This window comes from Haliotis rubra, unplaced genomic scaffold (assembly GCF_003918875.1).
Source record: "Haliotis rubra isolate DU_JTF1 unplaced genomic scaffold, ASM391887v1 Scf884, whole genome shotgun sequence".
Taxonomy (NCBI): domain Eukaryota; kingdom Metazoa; phylum Mollusca; class Gastropoda; order Lepetellida; family Haliotidae; genus Haliotis; species Haliotis rubra.
Genome location: NW_025767617.1, coordinates 381,870 through 401,818, shown reverse-complemented (window position 1 = coordinate 401,818; position 19,949 = coordinate 381,870). Strand labels below are relative to the sequence as shown.

General features: G+C 39.8%; 3 protein-coding genes across 5 annotated transcripts; 1 reads left to right on the top strand and 2 right to left on the bottom strand.

Annotated features, from left to right (window-relative positions):
* Nucleotides 1–1,813: 1,813 nt before the first annotated feature.
* LOC124263467 lies at nucleotides 1,814–7,798 on the bottom strand. The gene is made up of 5 exons (XM_046698117.1): nucleotides 7,654–7,798; nucleotides 5,220–5,340; nucleotides 4,505–4,679; nucleotides 3,798–3,956; nucleotides 1,814–3,425 (listed from the first exon to the last, which is right to left on the bottom strand). Exons 1-5 carry the CDS (start codon nucleotides 7,796–7,798, stop codon nucleotides 3,294–3,296), a joined length of 732 nt encoding a protein of 243 aa, XP_046554073.1. The 3' UTR covers nucleotides 1,814–3,293.
* Nucleotides 7,799–9,887: 2,089 nt separating this feature from the next.
* Nucleotides 9,888–19,736, bottom strand: LOC124263464 (40S ribosomal protein S2). Of its 3 annotated transcripts, none has more exons than XM_046698113.1 (6): nucleotides 19,730–19,736; nucleotides 12,745–12,965; nucleotides 12,199–12,309; nucleotides 11,011–11,184; nucleotides 10,693–10,852; nucleotides 9,888–10,107 (listed from the first exon to the last, which is right to left on the bottom strand). In XM_046698113.1, the coding sequence occupies exons 2-6, from the start codon at nucleotides 12,961–12,963 to the stop codon at nucleotides 9,944–9,946; spliced, it is 828 nt and encodes a 275-aa protein (XP_046554069.1). In that variant the 5' UTR covers nucleotides 12,964–12,965; nucleotides 19,730–19,736; the 3' UTR covers nucleotides 9,888–9,943. The 3 variants fall into 3 exon arrangements, with proteins under 3 accessions (XP_046554069.1, XP_046554070.1, XP_046554071.1); XM_046698114.1 differs by lacking the exon at nucleotides 19,730–19,736 and adding an exon at nucleotides 13,162–13,179; XM_046698115.1 differs by lacking the exon at nucleotides 19,730–19,736 and adding an exon at nucleotides 13,148–13,171.
* Nucleotides 13,500–14,970, top strand: LOC124263466 (trafficking protein particle complex subunit 4-like). The gene has a single exon (XM_046698116.1). The coding sequence runs from the start codon at nucleotides 13,685–13,687 to the stop codon at nucleotides 14,336–14,338; it is 654 nt and encodes a 217-aa protein (XP_046554072.1). The 5' UTR covers nucleotides 13,500–13,684; the 3' UTR covers nucleotides 14,339–14,970.
* Nucleotides 19,737–19,949: the final 213 nt, after the last annotated feature.

The following is a 19,949-nucleotide window of genomic DNA, read 5'->3' as shown; positions in this document are numbered from 1 at the left end:
ACCCTTCCATAGCTTTTCTTAGCGACGCTCGTTACTATTCTGGCCAGTAAGTCATACCTCGTCTCCTTTCAGGCTTGCGCCCGGCTTCCCTTCAGTGGTTTGTACAGCGGCAATGAAAGTACAGGAAATACACAATTCCTACCAATCTCCCAGTAATACAGATGAAGCTTGGGGAAAATGACGCTCTTATGAATATGACATCTACACGGAAATAATACATGTCAGATACGACTTTTAGAGACTGCCAAGGGACTATACTCTCAACGCGTACCAAAACAAATATGCATAGCCCAATAGTTTCCTTGAATCTACTTACTGCTGGGTCTATCAGATTCATTTTCAAATAGTAGGATACATGAAGAAATGTACACTGTCATCCATTTGCATATCCATGGAGGGTTGAGGAGGTGACAATGCTCGGCGACGTTGTTAAAGAAATTCCCTGATTGCGACACATATGCATAGAGAAGGATGTGGGCAGACTTTTGGGTTTACTTGTGTGTGTCTCTGGTATGCAAATTTAACAATTTACAATCACACAATCCACAGGTCTTACAGCGGTATTATCACATATTGGTACACATAGCAATAGGCTTTGTATTGACAGTCCAGGAAGTAATCCCACCAGCCAAACATGCGCATGTTTAACAATTCACAACGCTCTCTCTTGTCCAAAGCAGACAGACAATACTCACTTGCACTTGCGTTTTTCATATACACTATTCTACCTACCGTTCCCTACAACCAAGTCATAATCTCGTTTCCGACTCTGCAAGCACATTCACATGACAAAACGAACGCAGATACAAACTCCATTCATCACCTCAAATACTACAGTCATCCAACCTCTTTGTTCACAGTGTCACTTCGTAGTACCAGAGGCCATGGTCTCTGGTAGTACTTTGGCCTTTCTCAGATTGGACATGCACTAAACTGTGTTTCCTATGAATGAATACATGATGCAGCTTACCCGCCTTGACCACCCGTCCTTATCTTATCAGTGCTTGTCTTTGCAGTATCCAAATCAGTGACCCGGAGTACATCCCACGCCCGCCGTGTACCGTTTTGACAAGCTGATTGTCTCTGACGTCAGCTGATTGTTGACGTAATCCTTCTGTGATGTCAAGAGTTTGGGGGACACAATAAGTCGTGATGTAGCTCCTTTGTTTACGTCAGCAATTTCTGCTTTCCGGCCGAATCGGTTGTTTTCAGAGAGTTTCCCAACCCTCCCCTACCTTTTCTTAGCGACGTTCGTTATTATTCTGGCCAGTAAGTCATACCTCGTCTCCTTTCAGACTTGCGCCCGGCTTCCCGTTAGTGTTTTGTACAGCAGCAATGAAAGTCAAGAAATACACAATTCCTACCAATCTCCCAGTAATACAGATGAAGCTTGGGGAAAATGATGCTCTTATGAATATGACATCTACACGGAAACAATACATCTACACAATTCCTATCAATCCGCCACTCTTATGGGATATTCTGTCATTTAATATCGGTATTAATTGAAATCACATTGCGTTTTAATACAGACTTGATGATGATTGTACGTAAATAGTACTGTAAGAAAAAGTTATTGTTGTTTAGGTAAATGAAAGTCTTCACCGTCATCAAATTCGAAATCAACCAATTGACTTACAAGATCATCGCAGCACTTATCTTGCATTGTGGAACAACTTCCCTGAAAGTGAATAAGAAGTGTTCCGTTCAACACGTGCGTGGATATTTTGTGTCAGCTCGTCACGAGTTTGTTAAAGACATGTTTAGTCAAACATGTTATTTAAAATCTAATTTTATCAAGAAAAACACATGATTCCATCCAAAGATGCATTGGTTTATTCCATGATGGCAGATTCAAAATACGAACACATGCATCAAACATGCCGTAAATCCGCTAATAGAGACTCGGTTTGAATGTTTAGGCCCTAAATCGTATATCGATCATCATCATCATCTTCATAACCGTCAATTACTTTTAAGCTGCAGATGTTTAACAAGCAAATAATATGCAAACCAATAATAAGCTGAGGCGTAATATGTAAAAGATATGAAATGTTCAATACGTTTGTAAATTTTGTCTCGATTTCACCACAGATTTTGGTCAGTACGTTTGAAAACAATATATTTTGTTTTGATTTCACCCGAACTTTAGGTCCTGTCTCAGATCGTGAATTGTCCGTTACATAACAAAGATAAACGTTTTATGGCATAACGTGTCATTAATCAATGTACTCTTCTTAGAAGCCATCCAGTAGCCGTTTGGAAATACATCCAGTAGCCCAAGTGCATGTTTTACTTGTAGGATGCGACGGCGGCAAAGAATGTGTTCGCCTTTTGCCAGCCATCTCCAACCTTGGACTCCAACCCGCCATGTTCGTACCACTCGACATCAAAGTCCGTCCGCCAGTCTCCACAGCCCCGCCCCGTGCACACCCTGTACCTCAGGAACCTTCGTCTCAGCTTGGTTGCCACCACGTAATGCTGGCCAACAGCGCCCCAGAACCTTGACATCCGGGAATCTACCACAACCGGAAGTGCGTCTCTACTGGTCAAATGCTTGATCGCGTGGTTTCGGGCATCTTCGGGATCCCTCGGGAAGTAGTTTAGAAGCAGACCGTATGACTTCTTGTCTGACTGGTAAGTAACGACGACGGTGGAAGCCTCCTCCATCAAATGATGAAACACTGGCTGGATGTTGGCCATCATTGTGTCCGGCATTACACCAACGTCGCCCTTACAAATGACGTTCAGTCGACGTTTCAATGATTCAAGATACTTTTCAAAAGAAGCGTTATTTTTCTTTGGAGCTTTACATTTCTTATCGCCATGGAAGCCAAATGGTCCACACCTGAAGAGACCTTGAGCAGCAGTACCAAACTCACGTGGTCTCGCTGACGAACGGCGGTCGTAATAACCAAGTACCATGGCCCATGCTACTGTCCCGTCGCCCACCTGACATTGGTGGTACTGTCTGCTGATTGTAGCGTTCAGTGCAGGCTCCCAATAATCTGGGAACTCCTCCTCTAACGGAACACTGTAGATGTGCATCGGCTGATCAGCAGCGCGTGTTAAGGAAACGTCCAACCGGAAGTTGCGTACAGCAACCGATCCGTCAGAGAGGTACACCTCAATCTGAAACCTCACTGGAATTAACGTGATGCCGAATCGCACGGGAACGTATCGAAGGCCATTTTCGTCTGTTTGTATTTTTTCTGGATTGATTAAGGTCAGATCCGAACTTGAACATAATTTTGTAAGAATGCATGCATTTTGCTGTAGGTTAGAGTTCTGTTTCACTTCAGTTTGGGGCACAAGGACAAAGGGATCAAAGGTAGCAGTTTCGTCGAAGACGCGTATGCGAACAGTGGTGGCGTTTCCAACAGCAACTGCCTGCTCTCGGCTATCATGACAGGTTCTTCGTAAACCTGAAAAATGAAATATATGAATGAATTATATTTGATTCATGATTCGGAGTAGGTCGAAACACCTGTCAAAGTTATAACAGAATTGAAAAAATCCTACATTAATACTTTCAAAGAATATCGGCGAAAGTAAGGGATTTCATGTTTGTTCTAATAGTTCCCTAGTTCCCAGAAGGTTCAGAGTATAGAAAAGCTGGAGAATGTTAGGTACATGTAAGAAGAACAATCAGATCAGAAATGGAGACAGTGTATGCATGTGAAACGATTCCTCTTTAAGTGAAAACTCAACGTGTAATAGTAGCTAAAATGTCACTTTTTTCACATTATTTCACAGACCTAACATATAATTCTTCGGAGCTCCATTAGGACACTGACCTGCTGTACTTCCTGTCCTGCGCGCACTACGCTGAGTGTTCTCCACTCGGGACTGGCCCGAATGTCTCTACGCTTTTTGTCCCACTCCTCCGCCAGGTAGCGCTGTCCATCGGAAATTGCGCTGTACTCTCTTGCCAACTGTTCGTCATGCAGCTCACTCTTTTATTAAAGAAAATGAATATATTGATTGATTGGTTGTTGGTTATGTTTAGGTTAAGTTTGATTTATTGTTTTGCGCCGCAGTCTGCAATATTCCAGTTATATGGCGTCAGTCTGTAAATAATCGAATCTGGACCAGACAATCCAGTGGTCAACAGCATGAGCATCGATCTACGCAGTTGGGATACGATGACATGTGTAAACCTAGTCAGCGAGCCTGATCCCGTTAGTCGTCTCTTACGACAAGCATGAGTTGCTGAAGACAAATTTTAACCGGTATCTTCACGGGTGTCAAAGGCTCATCCTGTCAACGCTCTTGGAAGTGACGTGCGGGCGGTGGGGTGGCCTAGTGGTTAAAGCGTTTACCCGGGTTCGATTCCCTACATGGGTACAATGTGTGAAGCCCATTTCTGGTGTCCCCCGCCGTGATGTTGCTGGAATATTGCTAAATGCGGCGTAAAGCCATACTCGCTCACTCACTCAAGTGGTGTACACATGTCCTTGGTGAGATATTGGGCGTCGTTGAATTCACTTCACCGTATACTTACCGGGTTGCCCAGCAGTTCATCCATGGTTGAGGCAGCTATAGACCCATGGCTGTCTTCACACAGGAGCTCAGCGTCTATTGTGAACACATAGAATCTGGTACAGGACGATCCCCGTCTTTCTGCCCGTCTTGACAACACGGCCACCGGGAAGGGGAGGTAACCCTGTTGTAGCAGCCTTTCAACAGTGAATTAGTGTATATGGCATGAAAGGAAATATACGAACACAGATCCACCACTCATACTTCACGTTGTTTTAATTGACACGAACGACAAAGGGTGTTGATTGGGGTGTTCGCATGGTGTTCAGAAACCTACAATGGTGGGTTCGAATAACAGGCGCTCATGTTCTTGATTTTGTTAGACTGCACTCGCACAACGCGAATGGGCATCTGATAAAATGGCCCTTGTTCCGCGCCGTTTGAACGAATATTGTCAGAGGCACCGGAACAAACGTACATGTAATTATGTTATCTCTTTGCATAGGTTTACAAAATCATCTAATCATTATCGTTTATTGCACAAGGGAATAAAAGAATAGAAGGCATGTTGTTCATCTCAATGCCTATATATGCACTCCCTTTGAATAATAATCTGTGTTAACATGTTAAGTATAGCGAATACTACCAACTCTACCCTAACACAAATTAACAGTGATCGTAGCTCCAAGGCCATTCCGTGGTACGAATCACAAGAGACTATTATATTCAGTAACTACCTGTAGTCACCGGTTGCCTCCCCTGATGATAAGATGACGTATCCCTCATTATTGAACTCTATAAGCCAATAGGCGACGTAATCAGCAGCCATATCTTTGCGGTAAAGTGGCGTCTTGCTTCCTGTAAAGGGAATGCGTAGGGTGTTACACTGCGGCGGATAACGTCGACTACAGTGCTCCAGCAGTGGTAAAAAGTAATGTCCTGCACATCTGTATTTTTCCAACTTAAATATTTAAACTTAAACTTTTTATTCTCCAAGATGTTTCTAACATAGAGGAAATGTTGTAACTTATACAATCGAACCTCTCTTATCAGGACACCTGCGTATTCTCACACATTGTGAATTTCTCACGTATATATGTTACAGGGAATGTGTGAAATCAGGGACTTCATGTGATCCCTAAAAGAGTCAGTGATTTCGTGAAATCACTGTGACCCCCAGGGATTTCATGTATTCCCTAAAGTTTCAAGGGATTTCATGAAATTACTGAAATATTGGCCCAGGGATTTCATGAAACCCCTGGCAGCCTTTACTGAAATAGAGAAAACCAACTGTTTAATGCACGTACAAAGTATATGCTGAAAAGCTTCATTTGTTGGGACAAGATAGACTGTTATGACACCGGCTATTACACTTCAGTCCCACCTTAAAACATTTACAACGTCTCAGTTTACATTGGTTAGGGCCCCAGTTACAGTTCTGTAAACCCTGACCTACACATATCGACTCGGAAATCACAGCAGTCCAGAGATACAGTTTTTAAAAAAAATTATTCAATCAAATCAGTAGATACAAATGTACTAAATACATACTGCAACAGAACTAGTACATGATAAGACAGAAGTTCATATGAGTAGGCATTACACATAATAGAAATTACATCAATATTACGCTGCATTAATTACCCAACGGTATGTTAGGATTAAGCCTTATTCCTAGAATATCAAAATCCCCATTATGCCAATCAAGCTTAAGATCCTGGCATAAAATGATGCCACTACCTGCCAATGAGCCTATCCAAACTGCTTTAATTTGATCTTTCTTGTATCTTAAACCAGACATTTTGTAGAAATTATTGAGAGTGTCAATTGCTTTCTTCACATCCATCAAGAAATAATTCAGTATCATCAGCATATTGTCCAATTTTATGTTCAATATTACTCAATGTAATTCCTTTTATTGCAGTGTTGTTACGGATAATTATTCCTAAAATTTCAGCGACTAAGAGGAAAATGTAGGGAGAGACTGGGTCGCCTTGTCTACAGCCCCTTTCATTGTCCCAAACTTGTGATAAATGACCATTCTGTATAACACATAATGCAGCATTATTGATTTATATTTTGATCCATTTTTCCATATTGGGTCCAAAGCCAAACTTTCCAATTGTTAGAATTATAAATTCTTTCGAGACAGTGTCAAAAGGTTTTTCAAAGCTAATAAGTAACAAGAGACCCTTTTTATCTTGTAATTTGGCTTCAAACAAAATGTCATGTAGTAACGTAATGTTTTCACTAATACACCTTCCAGGTATAAAACCTGTCTGAGTATTCAATGGGTTTTTTAATTCTAATATGTGCTGAGTATTTTATTACATCAAACTGAGAACGCATGAACAAACCTTTGAGGATACCGGTTTTCACGCCTATTCTATAACTGTCATTAGCTTGATCATGATGCATAAACACACCAAGAATGTTTCTAAAGTACTGTCGTTGTTAACGAGTCGGGAGTAGTTCGTCCACTGTTTCTTATTTTCGATGACATCCAAATAACGCATCATACGGACTGCACTTAATACCTGCATGAAGTGCCGAATTCTTTTGGAATTGTACAGACTTGATTCCGACGGTCACAGTGATTTCACGAAATCACTGATTCTTTTGGAGATTACGTGAAATCCCTGGTTTCACACATTCCCTGTAACATATACATTTCAGGACACATGAATCTCGTCAGGTGCCTGTCATCGTTTCACGTAAATATCGTCCGGATGTCTGGGGTCCGGATTAGCAAGGTTCCATTATACACACAGACGCTGTCTTCTAATTAGGAGTAATACATCCTTGACTATCAACAGAGTAATATATGCTTACTATCACCATGCAAAAATGTGGAACTATTCACCACAACTCCATGTGGACCCCAATTTGAAGAAAACGACATTTAAAATAACCATCCAGTCAAATTACAGTGATGCGCGACAAAACACTGTGCTACCCCACCGCCCCAAATTTTTAAAATAACCATCCAGTCAAATTACAGAGATGCGCGAGAAACACTGTGCCAAATTTGTGAATGGAGGCAGGTGACGACAAATCTATGGTATAAGTCCAGTGTATTTTTTATTATAGAATGTAAATATAATGCATTGGCTAATAACCAACGGAGAAATAGAGGTGAAAAAAAACCCAGATGCTATAAAGGCCACTTACCTAGACTCTTTAATCCTAAATCATCCTGCAGTTTCACCAGCATATCTTCCACCTCCCACGATAAACCGGGCATGCTGTCTCCACGACCAGGAGACGTGGTCACCAACAGCCACAGACACAAAGACAGTCCTGTTCTACCCATCATCTTTAACGATATGCAGGATTCCCTGCAAACATTTCCCCCTATTTTGAAACAAACCACTGGTGAAAAGTTAAGTATACCTAACAACGATGTTAAGTTTGTTGTAAACTTTCCGATTGGCAGGAAGTTTTTAACAACTCCAAACAAGCATCAATTTGGCGGCACAAACTTTGTTAAACATTGGGCAGTATGGTTATCTCCTCTTGCATCATTTTGTCTTTTGCACTTTGATAAAATAGTCAACAACTGGAATGAGTAAATAGGCCATGAGGTTGCAAGACAACGTTGCTACGAATATGGTACCAATGGTATCTATATATTCTCTGTCGGGAAGGTGACGTTAAATATTTTAAAGTACCAAGATCCGTCACAGCCCACTCCATCTGACGTCCCTGATAACAGTATTCATGATTTTCCCTGAGGGTATTGTTTCAACTTCTTATCCATATTGGATTGTATCTTGAGGTATTAAAGTGAGAAACAGATAAAGTAAACTCAGTGATCAGTATGGTGCGAGCATAATTAGGTTCAAGCTAGAACGAAGTGTGGAGTCTTTCCTCGCTGTTACTTATAGTTTGTTTGTTGTTTAACGCCGCACTCAGCAATATTCCTGCTATATGGCGGCGGTCTGTAAATAATCGAATCTTGACCAGACAATCCAGTGATCAACAGCATGAGCATCGATCTTCGCTGTTACTTATAACTGCCACTTTATTTCTATATAAAGAACAAAAGATAGTAAACGGATGATCACAGTTTAAATTTGTTTTAAATATTATGAACAATTAACCATTCCGTACCACAGTGTCTGCAGTATCTTTGACACTGAGATGTAATACCCTTGTTAACCGTGACTTATTTCCTTATCACTGTCACATGTTGTGCAAACCTGCATACATTTGATATTGAATGTTCAGGTACAGATAAACTTTGCTATTTTAGTGGACAACCTCTACACCCGACGAGTGGTACATGTCATAGGCAGGGGTTCTGGTGTGTGCGGCGCTTTGATACAGGATTGTACCTTGTGTCGTTGTGTTTACGCCGCTTTAAGCAAATTCCTGCAATACCATCACAGGGGACACCAGAAATGGGCTTCACACTTTGTACCCATGGGGAATCGAACCTGGGTTTTCGGCGTGACGAGCGATCCCTTTAACCACTAGGCTAACCCACCGCCCCTTTGTGACGAACTTTGACAGGTCGAGTACCCAGTTGATGCTTTCTCACATTCTTTGGGTTCTGCAGGTGAATATCCCACTATTTGATATCTACTGAACATTTAGGTGTGACTGTTTCAATAAAAATATTAATTACACTACGTGTTCGTGAATATTTGGGTAGGCATTTGGGGGTAAAGTTCCGAAGATCAAGTGGAACTCACTTTGTAAAACCAGGGATACTCTACAAGAGTCTCCCTGGTAAAACCCTTATCCACCATTCCGACCAGTTATCTATTTTGTCATCTCCTACAAGCAGAGGTTGGACTCTGTACGGGCGTGTATAATACACGTGTGTTGTTACAACAGGTATACAGCTGCAAGGTTTGCATGTTTAACAGATGGGTTGATACCGCATGTTCCTGGTGTCAGTCAACATAACTGTTACTATCCGCTTAGTCAGATAACAAGCGGCAGATGACGCAGCCGGTACGGAGTTTCCACGTGGCATCCACGTTTACCTAAATGCTTCAATCGTTCTCGGTCTCTGCTCTCCTGAAATATACTGAAAAATTGTGCTCTGCTCTACTGGCGAACGTTTCTGAAATAGACCTAATTATAGGCCAATATTGTATTGTTGTGTCATTTAACTCTGGAACTATTTGTACACAGGCACATGCGATAGGCACCTATGAAATGATATAACTTAAATAGACGTTGCGTCATTTGTGTTTGTGGAAAGCCCAATTGACTGGGTCTAACGTTCACCATTTAATGACACAAGAGCATGATTTTGGGTCATGACTGGGAAGAGCACATTAATTCACTCTTTACATCCCATCAAATCTTTTCACTGTCATCCTTGAACCCAGAAATATGCAGGAGAAATACCAACAGTTGCTGTTAAATCCCTCCAAAGAAAAAGAAATATATTAGGATTAATTTTTTTATTTTCTTATTTTGTTTTACACAAGTTTTCCTCGCATGTCTAGTAGACCTTCTGTTCCTGTTTCTGGACAGCGACCCTTGTGTGGTGTTTTGACAGGTAGTCAGTGTATTCCTGGTAGGGGCTCTTGCTGAACACGGTCTCCTTCCACAGGTCAGGGGTGAGATATGCATACGTCTTGGAGATAGCCTGGTAGGTGGCCTTGGCTGTACAAGGAAAAGAGAGATGTGGAGTTGCATTCGTGGATCCCCATGTACGTAACATTTATGACAGCACATTATGAAACATTGTTCAAAAACCTTTTCCTCAAGCATATATAACTTTTGTTCAACACAGGAATGTTAATTTCCATGTAGACTTGTTTTTCTTCTCTAAAGCCTTCCATATTTTCTTACAATTGTTCTTCAAATACAAAGAATTTTACACATATATCAAAAGAAACCTTTTCAGTTTCATGTGCTTTATTTATTGAATAATCATATAAAAATATTCTCTCACAAACAGGAAAAAACACCAAAATCCACACAAAACATCGGTACACCTGAGAATATTACACTCACAAAACACTTAAAATTATCTCTCTTATTACACATGTTCTTTATTTGTATCCAAACTATGTCAACATATACCAATACATCCCTACTGAGCTAATTTCCAGGCAGTGACAACGAGTATACATAGAATACAAGTACAGGAATGAACATGAAGGCATCAGTTATCTCCCTTTGACCCGATGGAAAGAACTTCAGATTTTTGTTTTGATGCACCACATAATTATAACTTTTACTTACCAAAGTTTCCAAGTGTAGCAGTGGCACCGACAGCTGAGGTGTAGCAGTCCTCAATACCAGCCATATGCAACAGCTTCTTGGGTACAGGCGCACTAACAATGCCAGTACCCCTGGGGGCAGGGATGAGACGCACTCGGCTGCTACCACACTTGCCGTACACCTAGAAGAATGAATAAATACTGATTAATGCCCAAAAATAATTGACATGACATCCTATTGATATTTATTTATCCGATGACTTAACTCTGGCAATTTCCGCTGAATGGAACAAAGTGAAGTTAAGAATTTACAGTGTAAATCACATTTGTATGTACCAACCTTGCAAGGGACAGTGTGTGGTTTTCCGATCTTGTTACCCCAGTATCCTCGTCGGACGGGAATGACTGACAGTTTGGCCAGAATGATGGCACCACGGATAGCAGTGGCAACTTCCTTGGAGCACTTCACTCCCAAACCAATGTGGCCATTGAAGTCACCAACAGCGACAAAGGCCTGTAAACATCAAGTAAATACTGTAAGCATTTAACTAGGCTTGACTTCATCAGAAAACTGAACAAGATAGGAAACTGACCTCTAATCAACAAATATCACATTGTTAATACGATTAACCTTAAATACTAAGGGTTAATCACATTAAACAACATTGCTAACTGGTGTCTTATTTAACTTGCAAATGCTTGCCTTTCAATTGTATTCTAAAGATAGGGATTAAAAACACCAATGATAAACATCCACCAATCAATAGTTCAATAGCCAGTTCTTACAATCAATTTTATGCCCGAAAACAGTTGAATATCAAATAAGCAGTGTGTTGATTGAAAAATGTTACAACATCTACTTTCCTTCAGTTAAGTAGTAATGGGGAGGGAAATGGAGGAACATGATATTGCCAACAATACCTTTTCATTTCTATTACATTGATTTAAGTATAAAGCCTTGAAGTTGGTTCAGTTATATTGTCAAATAACTGATATAGTCAGAATAGTACCAAACAGTCGCAACTGCAAGCTAAGATACAGGAAAAGGTCAGCTGTCATTTAGTATTCAGTTAGCCCCAGGACAAGTGCCACCGCCAATGGCAAAGTTAAGAAAATTCTATTAATGATAACTTGAATAACTGGGTCATGTACAATTGAAGAGTGAGCAAATATGGTTTTACACTGCTTTTAGCAATATACCACTTATTACCAGGGACACCAGATATGGGCTTCACTGCATTGTACCCATGTGAGGAATCGAACCTGGGTCTTTGGCTCGATGAACAAACACTTTAACCATTATCTGTGATAGAATTTGTCTTCCATAAACCATGCTTGTAGTAAGAGGCAATTAACTGGATCAGGTTTTCAAGCTTGCTGATTTGGTTGACAAATGTCACTGTATCCCAAGGCGTAAATTAATGCCCATATTGTTTGATTGCCAAGACAGACTGTTACAGACTGCCACCATATATCTAGAATATCGCTGAGTGATGCATGAATCAACTATCAATTTGTTGATACCAACCTTGAACCTGGTTCTCTGTCCAGCCCTGGTCTGTTTCTGGACAGGCATAATTTTCAGAACTTCGTCCTTCAGGGTTCCAGGTGGCAGGAAGTAGTCAATGATTTCAAACTCCTGCAACACAAGTTCACACATAACAATGCTGAAACTTGATTACATAATATTTTTCAATAATTCCACTAATTTTATCGTAAGTGCAACAACTTTTCAATTTGCATAGTATCTCAACATTATTTCAGTTTATCCTTGAGACATCAATAGACATGTCAGCATCATGTCTATTGTTTATTAATTTGATGAAACCCACAAGAACCATATCCTGTTTCCAATACAAAAGCCTTACTCCCCAAATTCCAACTTATATCTTCACGCATAACAATTTCAAAACAGACGTATTGGGAAAACGTCTTAATAAGAGTTCTTTTCAAAATTGTTTTGTTGTTTTTATCATGCTTCGAAGAAGAAATGTCAAGTATTACCCTTGTTATAACTGAAAAAGGTGGGAATATTATAAGCCATACACAACAACTTTATTTACAATATATTAACCTTGATAGGCAGAGAGAAAAGGTAGATCTCCTCCAGACTCTTGATTTTGACATCTTTTACGAGACGACCCAGTTTCGTCACGGGGATCCAGTCCTTCTCTTCCTTAGCTCCACGACCACGTCCCCTTCCTCTGCCGCGACCACGTCCACGTCCGCGGCCTCTGCCGCCGAACCCACCACGAAATCCTCCTCTACCACCGGCTGGGGCTGCGTCCGCCATTGCTGAAAATTTCAGGTGTATATTTTACAAGACGATACTGGACAAATGTCCTTAAAATTTCCCAAAATAAGGTGACAAGTGCCATGTTTATTGGTTGTACTAAGTGTATACAAAGTAATAGTGACTGATTATCTTATGATTGTATTGAAATTGACACGATTGAAAGGAGGTAGCAATCACACACATCTTTTCACTTACGTGATTAATTTCTGAAAGATCGACTTCCGGGTCATATGGTTTCAGGGTACATAACTCGAGCATTTTATCCGATGAATACCACGATGAAATAGTACACGTTGTCAAGTGTCCACTTATGAAAATGCAGAATCTTACATTTTTCCTCCGTCATAAATATCTGGATAGCATATAATTATGGTTATTATATTTTGTTCATCGAGATACGTGTACCCGTATTGTTCTGTCACGAAATAAACATTTTGTTTTATGAACAAGAACTTGAAATGTATCGCCAAAACGCAGTAGACGAAATATTCCGAACTCGTCCGGAGCGATTGATCGTTTCATCCGAGAAAACACAGATCGGTTTTACATTTCTCAATGTTGTGACGCCTCGCACTTCCGGTTTACATAGCATTAATTTTGTGGGAGGGTAGAGTTTTTCTTTGAATACTACGTTCATACACATAAAGGTGTTATTTCAAGGGCGCTAAATGTGAGGTGGGTCATCACCAAATCAAAAGATCCATATATCCGGCAAAACATGGCCATTTTTAGCGTGTATGTCATCAACAAAGCCGGGAGTCTGATTTATCATTACGACCACACTTCAAACCGCCCTGAGGTTGAGAAGACATTCAGTTTTCCTCTAGAACTGAAACTCAAAATATTTGACGAACGAGTTGTTGTGGCTTTTGGAGAACGTGATGGTATCAAAGTTGGACACACGGTGCTGTCTGTCAACGGAATTCCAGCGGAGGGACGTTGCTTAAAAGATGGAAGAGACATCATTGAGGTATTAAATGACGAGAAGAAATACCCCATCAACATTAAGTTTGGACGACCAAAGCTGACATCAAATCAGCGTATAATGCTCGCCAGTATGTTTCATTCCTTGTTCGCATTCGGAACACAACTTTCCCCTGAACCAAGATCCTCGGGAATTGAAGTTTTAGAGACGGACACTTTTAAACTTCATTGCCATCAAACAATGACTGGGATCAAATTTGTTGTGCTCACAGATCCGAGGCAGACAGCAGTGGAAATGCTGCTAAAGAAGCTGTATGAGATTTACGCTGACTTTGCTTTGAAGAATCCATTTTATTCATTGGACATGCCTATCAGATGTGAACTGTTCGATGACAATCTTAAAGGTGCACTCGAACAAGCTGAGAGACTTGGAATCAGTAACATATAATTCATTATGGCACCAGATATTACTGAACAATTGATGTTTGAAATATGTTATTTATAAATGACATGTCTGTATTATATTTGCACTGAATATACTGGCTCAGTGTTACAGAGTTGTAAACTTAAGATACGGAAACATTTGGTTAGTGTTGTATATTAAGTTTATGATAGAAATGCTGAATATATGTGACATATATTTGATCAAGTAATATTAAGTCACATATTGATGCCCAGATGAAAGGTAGACAGATGACATAAACATCTAATGTTAAATTCCTACCATTCTGTAGAGCTGGGGAGTAATATTTTGTTATTTGTGATTATTTAATGAATATTCCAGCTATATGTTGGCTGTCTGTAAATAAAGAAATCCGGACCAGACAATCAAGTGATTTACAAAACAAACATTAATCCAGGCCATTTAGATAGTGACAGTTATAAACTGAGTCACCAAAGCTGACCACATAAGTGAAATTTCCATTCAGGTTGAGTGGGTGCATGTTGTTTTAGTTGGTAAATAAAATAAAACATCCACTGTTTGGATAGTTCAGTTAATTCAAGGGGGTTGTCTCATCAGGAAAGATGATGATTAAGACAATTTGTTAATAAAGAGGTTTAACTATTAATACAAAATTATTTACTATGTCATTGTAGCATTGGTTGTAAATTCTTGTCAGTTTGCAAAGGTCTCTAAAAATACTTACCTTATCATTTAATATGACGAACTGATGACAGATAAGGATCAACAAACAAAATGGACATGCTGAAGTCGAAATAATGTAAAAGTAGACAGTATGCATTTTTGTCTGGAGTATAGTATTACATCAAGAAAAAGTTTGTGTCTACTTTGCAAACTTTCAGCTTGTCAGAAATGCCTAACAAACAATTCAAAGGAATGTAGTAAAATCTAAATGTAATTTAATGATATATGTACATGGGAGTGAGTGAGTTTAGTTTTACGCAGCACTCAGCAATATTCCAGCTATATGGTAATCGAGTCATGACCAGACAGTCCAGTGATCAACAGCATGAGCATCAATCTACGCAGATTGGAACCTATGCATGTGTCAACCATATATGTACATGGAAATAGTTTTACTACTGATATATTTGAAGTAAACAGGAGGTACAAGAAAGCAGAGTTGGGTTCTCATACCATTTGCATTTAAAATATCTGCTTCTTAGACATTTATGTTTACAGTGAAAACTGTCTTTCATTGCATTTTAGTCGCATTGTTTCCACAATCTCATTTCTCTTATATGAAAGGTTCTGCCATGTTCTTTCATTGAATCATAGCTACATCTAAACTAGGCCAGTGCAACTGTTTGAGATATACATCAACATAATATTTTTTTGTATTGGTATGGAATAATGGGTTGTGAAAGGTTTATGTTTAGGCCAGACCAATTTTATTTCTTGTTTTACAGAATTCTGTCCTCAGAAAACCTAAAGGCAGGAGGGAAAAAAAATAATTAAAAAATCACCCGACACAGCAAAAACCCACGAGTTTCCATGTTAACTCTTTTGGTTTGTTGATATCAACTAAAAATAAATTGAATGAGTTTAGGTTTCACACTGATTTCAAGGGTATTTATATCACATTAACATTAGGATCTTCTTTCTTGAGTGGGGAAAATTAATTTATATTTTTTGTTCGTGAAAAAATACGACCAGTGAACCGTAAAACAAGAAATAAATTTCATCTGGTTCATCAAGTAAGTGTTATTTATCAAAGCAAGATATGCAAAAGGGAAATAGATCCAAGCCAGGCAGGAAAGTCCTGGCTATAGTTTACCTTCTCATTTATTTAATTTGACACTAATGTGGTCACTTGTCATTGTGATGACAGGTCAGAATTTTTTTGTTGTTTCACTGACTATAATGAATAATACATCAACTGCGGACTTGTTAGTGTATTCGGTAACTAATATTCATACGCTGTGATAAGAATCATAAACGACTCGTAGTGGATTCATTGCAGCCCTAACATTTAGAAGTCTTTCGCCTTTACGGCAGTTGGGGTAGCCTAGTGGTTGAAGACCCCAGATGGACACACTGTGTGAAGCCCATTTCTGGTGTCATCCACTGTGATATTGCTGGAATAGTGGGGTAAAACTTTCATACTCAGACACTTTGACCTTTAGAAGATATGTATAGATTTTTTACATAATCAATTTTATTTATTGTGCCACATGTTATGTACAAACTCAATACTTTAACATGTTATCTGACTTTAGACCCAACAATTTATCTAATACCTTTACTTTAAAAATGGTATACACTGAAACATGAAATGGAATATTGACCCACAATCCCAACAGTGCACCTACATTTGTTTACTTAGTCACTTTGACCTTTAAAGATCTAGATTTTACATAATCAGCTTTATTTTTTTGTGCCATACATGTACAAACAGTTCTATTTACAAATTTATCATCAACACTGAAACATGAAATGGATTTGGTGCACAATATTCATTTTGTCTAGTGCTAACATTGTCATGTGATGCAACCTTTTGTCTAGTATCACTAATCCTTTTTCTAGTGCTAAAGGTCATTGATGGATCCTTTGAAATATCCCTTTGTCTAGTGATATGGATCTTTGTCTAGCAAAACATACTAAAAAAATGTGTTATTGATGGATCCTTTGTCATATATGCTAAGTAAAGGATATTGAAGCTATGCTGCTCTCAAATGTGGCACTGGATCCTTTTGTCTAGTGCTAATTCACACTGTCAGTTGATGGATCCTTTTTTCTAGTGCTAAAGCTCTGTCATTGATGGAATTTTGTCTAGTGTATAGCTGTCATTGATGGATCCTTTTGTCTAGTGCTAAGGCACTGTCACTGATGGATCCTTTTGTCTAAAGCTCTGTGCTCTGTCACTGACTGTCATTGATGGATCCTTTTGTCTAGTGCTAAGGCTGTCATTGATGGATCCTTTTGTCTAGTGCTAAGGCACTGTCATTGACGGATCCTTTTGTCTAGTGCTACAGCACTGTCACTGATGGATCCTTTTGTCTAGTGCTAAAGCTCTGTCATTGATGGATCCTTTTGTCTAGTGCTAAGGCACTGTCATTGATGGATCCTTTTGTCTAGTGCTACAGCACTGTCACTGATGGATCCTTTTGTCTAGTGCTAAAGCTCTGTCATTGATGGATCCTTTTGTCTAGTGCTAAAGCTGTCATTGTGTCTGATGGATCCTTTTGTCTAGTGCTATGGCACTGTCACTGATGGATCCTTTTGTCTAGTGCTAAGGCTCTGTCACTGACAGTACTGGTATATACCTTAATGCCAGTGTATTTGCGTTACAAGACCCTGGTGCATATTGCATATGGTCAGTTTGGGTTGAAGGCAGGTCATACAGCCGAGACAGGGTGATGTTCAGAATACTATATATCCTGTGTCGAAAGTGAAGTACGTACGATCCATGACGTCAGTACATTACATAAGATGCTGTTATTGGATCAACATGGGCAGACATTGTAAACAACTGACTGTCATATCATGACTCCCTCAGTGGTTTATAATTTCAGGAAGTACTTGATGTAATTGCGTATTTAACAGCTGTGTCCTGACAAATAGGTGTTGCCACATGAAGGGAGCTTGTGGATCTGTTATGTGTAATATCACACGAACTTGAAGCTTTCATTTAACTATCGAACCCGTTTGAGAGTTGTTTTTGAAAGTTTGCATATGCAATTTTAATCAGGGCCCCGTTTCACGGAGCGATCAGCGTACTACCCATACTTTAACATAGGCAAGTACTGATCTTAGTGCCAAGGTCGCATGGGTGAGTGAATTTAGTTTTACGTCGCACTCAGCAATATTCCAGTTATATGGCGGCGGTCTGTAAATAATCGAGTCTAGACCAGACAATCCAGTGATCAACAGCATGAGCATCGATCTACGCAATTGGGACACGATGACATGTGTCAAGCAAGTCAGTGAGCCTGACCACCCGATCCCGTTAGTCGACTCAAGATTACGGCAGTCTAAGTAAACTTAGGCTCAGTATTATTCGTTACACTGCTATACTCCGTATAGTTGACTTAGAATGCTCTTACGGCAACATGGGTTACTGAAAACCAATTCTGTCGCTTTGTGGAACCGGCACAGATTTTAATATGTGGTAATATATATATGCAGTGAGTTATCCAGGATAAGGATCCCATACATGTACTTATAGCAGCCTACTGCAGTAATTAATGTTGGCATTACTTTGTATGAGGGGGCGGTGGGGTAGCCTAGTGGTTAAAGCGTTGGCTCGTCACGCCGAGGACCCGGGTTCGAATCCCCACATGGGTACAATGTGTGAAGCCCATTTCTGGTGTCCCCCGCCGTGGTGTTGCTGGAATGTTGCTAAAAGCGGCGTAAAACCAAAACTCAGTCAGTCAGTCAGACTTTGTATGACCTGACGGCCTGTATGACAGAATACACTGCCTGTGTTTAGATCAGGCTCGAACTCGTTTTGGCCCGTTTTTGCTGAAGAGGTCATAATGCAACATTCACTCAGAAACAAAACAGGAGCATGTGAAGAGTTAATATGCTTATGTCAAAAAGGTTCTGAAAATAATGTTAGATTTAAACGTCATGTCTTTACTGGAGCTGGGGGTATAGTTCCTTTGTCCGATATATTTGTTACAGTGTTGCCGGTGAACCGAAACTCACTCTGTACAATAGTTATTTGAGCCATGGAGTAAATGTTAATGAGTCGAGTTGGTATTTATACAGGTTGGCGATTTGGTTGTTAATAATAAGTATTGAAATGTCAACTGAGGCAAAATCTCAGTTCACTACAGATATGTTTAGGCTAGTCAGACCGGGTCATGCATTAAAAACAAATATTACTCATTTGCCTTTTTGTTTAACATTAATCTTAATAATACAAATAATGCCTTCTGAATTTTATTCATTAGTATTTCACAGTCGGATGTTAGTCGCTGATGAATAGAAAATGAGAGTTCACCATCAAAGGGACGAGTTATGGTACATTAGGTTATATATTGATGGAAATATCTGTCATAACAGGGCATGTAAGAAATACTTCCTGGTTTGGTGACAGCATAGTGTGAAATAACAGTGACTGGCTATTTAAACATTACAAGTAATTCCTTATTTAACGAAATTGCATAGATCGATGCTCATGCTGTTGATCACTGGATTGTCTGGTCCAGACTAGAATATGTACAGACCGCCTCCATATAGCTGGAATATTGCTGAGGTCGGCGTTAAAAACTACCCACCCACCATTACTTAACAATCCAAAATTATATTCTACTCCACTTTAGACAGGGGATTACTTTATCTCTCCATGATAAAGATGGTACCCGACGGCCGTTTGGCTTTTAAACGTATCGGTGTAGAGCTGTAACACCGTAAAGTTTGGATTAGTACAAAGAGCACACGTGCATGCACGTTGCAGTGCTTGCAGTAATCACGAACACCGAACAACGTCCGCCACGGCGATAGTGAGATAGAATCCTACTTATTTCAGCCATAAATGTCTCACATGCAGGCCCTCGTGTTTTTGCGAGGATTAAAGATTTATAGAATATTATTTTTGAGATGACCCCCGACTCGAAATGCTTCACAGTAAAATACATCATGACAAGGT